The following is a 10,559-nucleotide window of genomic DNA, read 5'->3' as shown; positions in this document are numbered from 1 at the left end:
TTGTGTTTTTGTCTTATATTGTATCGTTGTTATTTATTGTTTAATGTTAAAAATGTCCTTATTTGCTTTTGTCTTATCTGTTGCATTTTTTTCATTTGTTTTTTTTTCACCATGGGATAGAGAGAAATGCCATTTCAATTCCTCTGCATGTCTAGTAAGAAATTGACAATAAAGCTGACTTTGACTGACTTATTTAGCTCAATGTTTACAGTGAATACAGATGATGAAACAGATCTGGACTGCATGTAAACCTCTTGCCCTTCCTGGGGCATCTACTGAAAATACCCTTCTCAGACAATATTGAAACATAACAACCATCTTAGCTAGTAGACATCTGCAGCAGGCTCACCTGGGGTTGGTCCAACGTCAGTCACGTTGAGATGAACAGGTATCTGAAATGCCCCCATAGAGCACACATACCAGCCTGTGTTCTTCACCTGCAGTCCACTGAGAGTCACTTTCAACTTCGTTGAGACATCACTCAGCATCACTGACATCCCATTCAAAGATGCAGAGTTAGTGTCCCACACTCCCCTCCTAGCTGACAGAACTGCCTCTTCTTTCCAGGGAAACGGTGCTGGAAGAAGACAGAGGCAGTCCCACTCTCATACCCGCTTATCATGGGGTTGAGTACAGACAGCATTGAACCATCTGGAAAACAAAAGCCCAGCGTGACTGAGCAGAGTGTTGTTGTGGCGGCTGCTAAAACAGCCAGGTTGGGTGCAGCTGAACAGTGTGGTGCCTATAAACCCTTTCAATCTGTTCCTGGAGAGTTTCCGATTGAAACGTTCAAAACCAACCCAGATACTTTGAAATGAAAATAAATCTGAATTCAGTGTAATGCTCTACAAAATGTTGACTTTAAAACTTCCTTTTCCTCCCCAAGTTACCTTTAGCTCACTGTTGTTTTCTGTGCCACCGAGATGCCTTAGTAACGCCAGAAATTTTGTAGTAACGCACATGTTTGTTTATGCAGTTTGAAAGGGTCTATAGTAAAAGTATAGCAGTTAATATACACTGTCTGCCTGTTTGTTTGTCCTGTCTGTTACACATTTATTAAAAATAATAATAATAACGAATCATTACTTTGTTAATGGGCTATGTGTAGTTTGTGTAGTTTAAAACAACAAGAAATAGCATTACACAATGTGCTAATAGTGAACGATAACTGAGTTGGTAAGATATGCTGCACTACAATTAGCATGTTAACCAGCCGCCTTAGTCATGCAGTATTCGATGCAAAGCTTATATTTGGGCCTGTATGCCACATCCTTAAATAGCACTATGTATGTATGGGGTGAAGAGAGCTTTTAAAGTTTAGTATCCCCCAAAGTTTATACCACTGTTTGTGTTTGAATGCCATGTTACCAGTTGGTCCTCTATTTACAAAGATGAATCTTTAGATTATCTCAAGAAATATAGCTTGATACCTTTAGATTTTATTATTTGTGTACAGTCTTTCGTTTGGGGTGGCTTAGTTCTGGGTTTAACGATGCAACAATAGTCACCAGCATATTCATGTCTGATGTTCGTCATGTTCACAGTGAAGATTCCATGTGTGATGTCATCAGAAATGGACACTCCAGCAGCACTCTGACTCTGGTTGCTGTTCACAGCTGCAGCACACTTAGACAGATTGTCTCTCCTACACCAGAGCTTAGTATCATCTTCATGTTCCTTCTCATACAGACAGGGCATGATGGTTGACTGGCCCTCCTGTACAAACACAGCACTGATCCTCATGCTCTCTGTGGAAATCATAATACATAGGCTACTTACCAGGTGTTACCATAGAAACTTATTACGTTTACATTTGCTTAGCGGACACTTTTCTCCAAGGAAACTTATAAAAACGTAACATTTTCCAGATTAGGAAATATTCCTTAATTGTGTGTGATTAAATAAAGATGCATAGCCTACAATTGGGGGGTAGTAAAGTGAGCGCTCATTCAATGTCTATGCGTCTGCGCAAGTGAAACTGAACTTAATCATAAAGATACCTTTCTCAGCAACTTTTCTGTTCAATCAGCATAATTGGCATTACGATCCACCCGACGTTTCCCTTGTCTACCCCGTTAAACTTCAGGCTCTCGTGTTTTGCGGAATGATATTACTCAGCAGATCACCCTAGTAGATAACCAGAATTACAGTCTCTAGAATTGTAGGTCAGAATAAACTGGGCCACAGATGGTAAGCACAATTGCATTAACTTAAAACTATCTAGTCGAGTATAAACTAAAACTAGCTTAATTAAAATGCCACAGCCCATACTGATTTTTCCTTTTAGAATATAGATATTAAGAGAATAAATCATTATGCAAATACTTTTACTTTTAATACTTAAAGTACATTTAAAAGCAGGTACTTTTTACTTTTACTTAAGTAGGGTTGTCATTGTGGTACTTTTACTTTTACTAAAGTCAATATTTCTCTGTGTATTTGTACTTTTACTTAAGTACTGAGGTTCAGTACTTCCTCCACCACTGGTGGTCCCCAAACGTTTTCTTCCAAGGGCCAGCTCACCATGCCTGGCTCTAAGAGAGGGCCAGAGACTCGGAGTATAAGAGTAACCATAAATAGCTTAGTGTTGTGAACAACAGCAGTCTGCCTTAGTTGAATATCCCATTACATTTAATCATAGGCTATTGCAATCCCCCTCCCTCCCGTGCTGCTCCTGAAACTCTCCTAAACGCGCATCTCGTCTGTGATTTGCTGGAACAGTTTGTTATGTTTTTGTATCGGCTAGGTTTGCCCAGGTTGTTTTTGTTGCCGTTTTTGGAGCCTGGGCTGTCCACAGAGATCACGTTTTTTATACAGTGTATTCAGGACACAGGCAGCAGTTGCGGTTGGTTAGGTGATGTTTGCAGTAAGTGTTTTAGCCTAAAAACACGTATCATCGGTTAGAGCACCTTTAAGAGAAGTCCAGGTAAATAGCTACACCATCAGTGCCAAATGCAGTGCTGCTCAGTTTAAGGAGTTTAACTTTAACAGAAGTCCAGAAACAGCTACACCATGCTGCTCATGACACAGCTAAAATAGCTAAAGGATCCTGGACAACACACCACTAACAACAGCACAGCAAACACTACTCGTCCAGTACACACAAACAGTGAACACACTTGTTGTAAAATAAGGCCTGTTGTTAAAGCAATACCAACAAAACATACACAGTAGGCTACTAGTGTCCTGTTTGGGGTGAGAGAAGAGCCAGGATGAAGCACATAGAGATCCAAAAAGGAAATCTCACTTTTCATCTGGAGAAGCAGCGTAAATCTTACTCTTAAGCTATCACATGGAGACATGAAGCTGTGTAAATCTTACAAGAAAGAGATGATCAGGAGATATTTTTAATATATTTTTTTCTTGTGGGTGAGTGTGGAATCCTGAGGAACCATGCATCTGAATGTGGAACTCAGAAGAATCGTGCGTCAGACTCATCACTCTCAGTTTCTGCAGCTACACACGACCAACAATCATACCCAACATCCATCATGTGAGAAATGAGTCTTCTTACCTGAGAGTCCACAGTGGGGGAAGAGGAAGAACAGCACCAGCTGATGAAGAGCCATGAGTGTGTGTGAGGAGTGTGTGTGATGAGAGAGTGTCGATGCACAGAAGAGTGAGAGGACAGCTGTGTTTCTATTCTTGTTATAGGTATTTTCTGGTCAACCTTCTTCCTCTTTTTTGTGTGCGTAACCGCCTCTGATAGTGTCACTTTTCAAAGGGCCAATATCTCACTGATTCATCATCTTAACATAAGTTCTGTAATATTGTGTTAGTATAATTTATAAATGTCAGTGAAAAGAATTGGAAATTAGACAATATTGGCCAGAATCTCTTACTTTTTGCTCCTTGTTACAGTAATTAAGGTACATGGTGATGTTTTACTTTAAAACAATGGGCATCTGGCCACTGCTGCATATCTGGTCTTTAAGGCCCCTTAAGTGGTTGATGTGGAGGGAGCTACACACACACACACACACACACCAGGCTCGGGCAAGGCAAGGGCGGGGGTATTTATTAGCATTTTTATCTTACAAAATGGCCATATAATAAAGAACATCCTTTGAGCCTTTTGGATAACTGAAATAATATGATCATGGGGAAAAATAGTGCAAAAAGACAGCGTTTAATAGACTATAATAGCATACAGCGTTTAATACACTACATAGTGTTGAATGGGTTACAATACCAGTAAATATAACGAACCTACCGCTAGTAGGCCTAGGCTACAGCAGAATTTGCCTACTCTGAGTGCAAAATCTCCTGATCACAGTGTCTTTCCATTCATTTCGAAATGTTCTTGTAAGATCCTGCTCAAAAGCAAGCTGCACAAACTGACTCTTACGACTATGCAACATTGCGCGTAGGCTATGTGATCGCTCAAAATGTACTTTGAAGTAGAGAACAGACTTTAACACATTCACAAAGGAGCTCTAGGTAGCTGCACCAAATATGACAGAAAGTTTAAGAGCTAACAGGACACTCGCCATGGCTTTTAGTATTTTGCGCTGCTCTGTTCACTTTCTTTGGCTGTTAAGCTACTATTTTTGAGTTTGGAGATGCACTGTTTTACAACAGTAGGCCTACATGCCGACTCAGTTACATCTCCCCAAGTAGCCTATGTGATCCAAAGCACTAAAATACAATCTCCTTAGCTCGAGTTTGTCATTTGCACTGGACCCGGTCGTTTCTCAACAATACACTAGTCAACATTTATGCTTGTTGGAGTGGTGTAAATATGCCGGTGGTACTCGCTGAAACGGCGTCCAAGTGTGCAGAATCACACATCATCAGGTAGTTTGCGCACACAATCAATAGTAGTGTCAGTCCGTGTTATTCATGTTTTATATTGAGTATAAGTGTTCAACATAATTTTTCAATATGCATTTAATTTCATAGCCGTAATAATATATATTTTTTATGTCTTTTGTTTTTTTTTTATGTTTTATGTTTTGTTGCTCAGCTAGAGGGGCATATTGGCCTGTCATGAGGCCCGCCCATGACGCCGACGCTGATACACACACACAGCTAACATTCTAGCATCACTGATGACAACCTGGGACCCGCGTTACACACTGCACTGTTAGTTAATAAAAGCATTAACTAACTCACACGCTGCTCTGTTACTTAATAAAAAGTTTGTGCTTGAAAACCTCTCCCCACTGGCCCATATTCAGTATAAATAAGTACATACGGTAACACTTTACAATAAAGATACACTATTTAGCATTAGTTAAATATTAGTTAAGCATTAACCCTTAGAACTCTTGCCATTTTTTGTAGGTTTTAAAATGATGAATAATGAAAAATTACTGTTTTAAAATGACAATAACGTTGGTTCTACTACATGGATCCAAAAACCACTTAGCTTAGCGTGTCTGTTAATGTCTGTTAATGTTAGTCATTTCCCAAGGGTGTGTCAGTGGCACGGCCCATTGGACTAGCTGAGCTGAACTGTCACATAACTGTATACTTGAACGGTACTGTGTTTTTAAACTATCTTTTTAATAAACTGTACACTTACAAAGTCCTGCTTTGGTTTGTATAAGTATAGTATACTGTAGTATAAGTTTATATACTCTTTTGATCCCGTGAGGGTAATTTGGTCTCTGCATTTAACCTGTTGAGGAGTACGATCACAAATGTGTGATCAGATGCAGCTGGGCCCCTGGAAGTACGATCACAAATATGTGATTAGAACATTTTCGAAAAAGGTTCTATACCATGACGCAACAATTACCCTCAGGGACTTTTCTGCCATTACTGTAAACAATTTTAAGAACACTGAAACTATAGAACGTTCGTGTAGAATTCTAGAAGGAGCCAGGAAAATAATTCACTCTCTGGGGAATGGCATTGGTGTAAGGGATAACGGCCGCCGAGGTGTCCTGTTATACGGAATTAATGGACGAGGGCGAGGGGCAAAAAACGTTGCCTCCGCCCGAGTCCATTAATTACGTATAACTGGACACACCTCGAAGGCCGTTATCCCGCTTATCACCCGGTTCCCACTGTAAAGTAAGGAAACACGCGGTTCCGTTTAAAAAGAAGCTCACTAGTTCAGCTTGTTGTACAACTTTCGTTGGCCCAGTTAGCTTGTTTACATTTGATTTCATTGTTGCAAAGCCTGCAACCAAAGATTAGAGCGCTGCAACCGTCGTCCTACTATGGTTGTTATAGTTACCATTCATAAGCATTGATAAGGAACTGGGTCCTGTTATTCAGAATTAATAGCCACCCCACCAGCCAATCAGAAAAGAGTGATTTGTGATTTGCACCCCCCCCCGGTAAAAAATGAAAATGCAATATAATTTTGCTTTAATCGCCCCTCTATTCAGTTAAGATGTTCAGAACTGCACCAAATTTTATGTGTATGATTAACCTGACATTCTCTGGGGGTATGCCAAGTTTTGCAGAATTTCATCCATGGGGGGGTCTAAAAAAATTAAGTTATGTGTACATTTAGTGACTGTACACTCATTGGCCTGTAGATGGTGGTGCACACATATACACACGCGCACACACACAGGTACGCACATATTATTGGTATCGGCAATTAGAACGGCCGTTACATAATTACAAATTCAGAAAACCAAATATTCATCATTATTTGGCTGCATTTCCAGTATTGGCGTTACATAGTCGTTTGTCCACCAGATGGCACATCGTTGCAGTGAGACATAATTTTGTTGGAAGTTAATCTAAAGTGGGTTGGAAAGACATAGACACTTCCTACAAGAACAACACTGTAGTTTACCGCAGAGAACGTCTAATAAGGGTAGGATGATTTTCACATGAAATGTAATTCCCATTTCTTCTTGAAGCCGAAATAAATCTGAGAATGTTTATCAGACATGCTTGGTTTTTACTGCATGTACGGTAATCTTATACAAGTTACGTATATCAATAGCCTACGACCTACAGTAGGTAAAATAATGTTAGGCCTACCGTTAGCATTGGTTGAGTGATGGAGGCTCTTTTGGCTGTCATCTCATTCTTTTCTGACACTAGCCTACAGGAGCTAAGTGAGTTAGCCACAACGTGTTCGCTAACATGATGGTTTTCTAATGGAAAATATAGGCCTACCTGAAAGATAACCTGTCTATGAAGCATCCTAAACAGGCAGGGACATTTCTGCTTGCTAAATAGGTTTTCTGGTGTTGATTCGCTCACAGTCCTTGGTGGCCCTGTCAGTGCTTTGTAAAGTGTTGCATTAAGACCACAAAAAGTCTCAAAAAGCATCTGAGCTGACGTTCATTCCCAAACACCGCTACTTCAATCCTCTATTTAAAGATGTTTCAAGTAACGTTAAGGAAGAGCATGGCTCAAAGTAAGGTAACTAGGGCTGAGACGATGTAATTGACTAGACTACATAAATTTGTCAAAGTGAATCATTTGTGTCAACTCGTCACAGTGTAGATTTATTAACACACCCGTGATGATCTACATCTCCATTTAAACCAAATGTTTTAGAGCGCACTTTGAGAGACGTATCGGAACTCCCCCTATTACCGTCGGTCCCGTATTTCCGCCATCTTGCGTGTATGTGTCACTTAATATCCATTTCTATACAAACCAAGGCGGCGGATTCCTAAAGAAACGCAATCACCCACACCATAGGTGTATCTAAATTAGCCAGGTTTTAATGTACCAAAAATGACATTTTACCGTGACTCGAAGAGCTGTAAACAGTGTTGTAAGGCTGCGTGTACACATCCGCTTGGAGCTCCAGTGGAATTTTAGTTTCATGACGAGAATTCTCAGTCTAACCATTCATATGCCGTTGAAATGGCGTAAATAGGCGACCCATCAGGCCAGTACTATAACTCCGAGCATGTTAAACAAAATCGGATATTTCAGGCAGTAAATGCTCCCTTTAAGAATCAAACCAGATTTTGTTCAAATCTACACACCTATGGCTACTGAAAAATGTAAGGTTCATTTAGCAAATGTTATTTTGAAGTGTTAAAAAACATCGTTGTTTTAGAATTTCCGAACAAAAGTGGTGATAATTGGGGATGTTACGATATCCAGGGCAGGGCTGTACCTGTTGCACGTGCTACAAAAATCATTCTGTGCGATTTATACCAACGTTATGACTGATAGTTTTGCCTATGGCTATACATGCGTGAGACTGAGACGCTTGTTTGTTTGTTTGAAGTGCGTGTTTAGGGTGTGAGAGGTGAATCGGTGTGCTTTGATTCCAGCTTGGTAGTTGTAGTCTATGCGATTAAAAAGCATGTGTGTGTGTGAAGTATCCAAACAATGATAACACTTTCATTATGGCTGCTTTAGCCACAGACCTTCAGCTAGGCTACTGTAGCATACAGTGGGTCCCATTTAGAAGTGCCCACTTCATTCGCGCTTTCTGTGATTCACACAGCTGGGTGAAATGTATTACAACTTTTCGCCAAGAGGTGGGAGCTTAAGCCCGCTTGATACTGTAAGCTAGATGTTTTCAACCAGTGGTCCGAGGACATTGCTGGTGGTCCCTGACCATGGATTCAGTAGTTGCAATGTGGAAATCAGTATTTTTCCCACAAAGTATAACGGACACAGCTCTCAACTTGGCCCGTTAAAATGTGAACAGTCTAGCGACGCATTTCATGAAGGCCCTTTTGGACATGTCAGTTATTTGTACCACTGGTTAGATATCAAACTGCATTTCGTTTTAGACTATTGGTATTTAATTTGTGCATTGACAATAAAGTTGAATATCATATGAACTAAAGATGACTAAAATCTTGCAAATGTAGAAGAAGAAACATTCACAAAAATCCATGGCATGACCTCTCTTCTTGATAGCTGTTGAAAACTGCATTGGAATGACAGGGATTGTTTTGTAAATAAATAAATAAATAAATAAATAAATAAATGTAAAACTGATACCTTCTGCTTTCCCCAAATACAATGTAGCCTACTGTACATGACCTTTCATCAGTCCAGTTACAATGGATGAACTGCCCTACTAGTTGTGATTGTTTAGAGATTTTAAAGGTTTTATAACAATGCTACACATTTTTTGGCTAGTGCTACAAATCTATTCACCTTTGCAGCGCCAGTAGGCTACTTGCTGTGCGGCCCGCACACACACACACAGGCATGCCAAACAAGCATACACAAAACTTTCAAGAGTGGGGGATAGAGTAGAAGAAATTGATTAGTGTGATTTATGTTCGCGGAACAGATGTACAGGACTGAGCGGCGGTCATATTTTGTACCGCTATGCGGTACATCTAGTTGAGTAATAGAGTATTGTTAGTGAGTAATAGAGTGTTAGTGAGTAATAGAGTATTGTTAGTGAGTAATAGAGTGTTGTTAGTGAGTAATAGAGTGTTAGTGAGTAATCGAGTATTGATAGTGAGTAATAGAGTATTGATAGTGAGTAATAGAGTATTGTTAGTGAGTATAGAGTGTTGTTAGTGAGTAATAGAGTGTTAGTGAGTAATAGAGTATTGTTAGTGAGTAATAAGAGTTTGATGAGTTATAATATCAGGAGCCAGAGAACCAGGATGGATGCACACACACCCTCAGTATGTCAACTATTGCTGATCCTTTGTGTGTGGTGTGTGTGTGTATATGTGAATACTTCTAATCCCATGTGTATGTGTGTGTTTGAATACTGCTGAGCCTGTGTGGGTGTGTGTGTGTACATGTGTACAACATGACCTTGGTAAACAGGTCAAGATTTATTTGTCATGCAGTTCTATGCTGATCCCATATGTGTAGCCCATTGTGTAAGTTGTATGTGTGTGTGTGTGTGTGTGTGTTTGTGTGTTATGTGTGTGTGTGTGTGTGTGTGTGTGTGTGTGTGTGTGTGTGTGTGTGTGTGTGTGTGTGTGTGTGTGTGTGTGTGTGCGTGTGTGTGCGTGTGTGAGACTAAGAGCAAGGTGGATGAGGGTCAACATGTTTTGAGGATAATACATCTCCCTGGCTATCCCAGCATGCTCTCTGGCAGGAAGTGAGGAGTGTTACCCACGCAGCAGTGCATCTGACCTCTGACTTCTGTGAGTGCAGGGGGCCTGGAAATGGGCCAACAGAACAGAGATGCATTGTTAGAACATCAGGTGCTATCAGAACAGACACGCACTGGTAGAACATCAGGTGTAAAAGGAACAGGGAACACACTGTTAGAACAGCAGGTGCTATCTGAACAGAGACACACTGAACATCAGGTGCAAACAGAAAAGAGATGTGAGAACGCCTGAACTACAGAACAAGATTGTAAACTAACACACATGATCATGTTCACAGGTCAGAACATCAGGTTTAAACAGTTGAGGAGTGCATTATTTTCCTGGTTCCTTCTAGAAACAATCAAACAATCTATAGTTTCAGTGTTCTTTATACAGTCTATGGGGAAAATCTCTGAGGGTAAATGTTGCATCATAATAGCAACTTTCTATGCTCGGGTAAGAACACTTACAATTCGCCCAGAGGTTCGTATGGGTATTCCCATGCTAGTAGAAGGAGGAAAGAGGGTAGAGGGAGTGTAAGCCTCTAGTTCTCAGGCCAGGTGTCAGTGACCCTTCCAGAAAGGGGTCACCGCAGGGCCT

General features: G+C 40.4%; 1 protein-coding gene across 2 annotated transcripts; it reads right to left on the bottom strand.

Moving 5' to 3' along the window:
* Window positions 1–345: 345 nt before the first annotated feature.
* LOC121713516 (CMRF35-like molecule 3) lies at window positions 346–3,615 on the bottom strand. Of its 2 annotated transcripts, none has more exons than XM_042098170.1 (3): window positions 3,515–3,615; window positions 1,431–1,748; window positions 346–651 (listed from the first exon to the last, which is right to left on the bottom strand). In XM_042098170.1, the coding sequence occupies exons 1-3, from the start codon at window positions 3,567–3,569 to the stop codon at window positions 503–505; spliced, it is 522 nt and encodes a 173-aa protein (XP_041954104.1). In that variant the 5' UTR covers window positions 3,570–3,615; the 3' UTR covers window positions 346–502. The 2 variants fall into 2 exon arrangements, with proteins under 2 accessions (XP_041954104.1, XP_041954105.1); XM_042098171.1 differs by having other exon boundaries at window positions 1,509–1,748.
* Between the last annotated feature and the right edge of the window lie 6,944 nt (window positions 3,616–10,559).

The sequence above is a fragment of the Alosa sapidissima genome, chromosome 7 (assembly GCF_018492685.1).
Source record: "Alosa sapidissima isolate fAloSap1 chromosome 7, fAloSap1.pri, whole genome shotgun sequence".
Taxonomy (NCBI): domain Eukaryota; kingdom Metazoa; phylum Chordata; class Actinopteri; order Clupeiformes; family Clupeidae; genus Alosa; species Alosa sapidissima.
The sequence above is the reverse complement of the archived record's forward strand: the minus strand, read 5'-3'. Positions and strand labels throughout refer to the sequence as shown.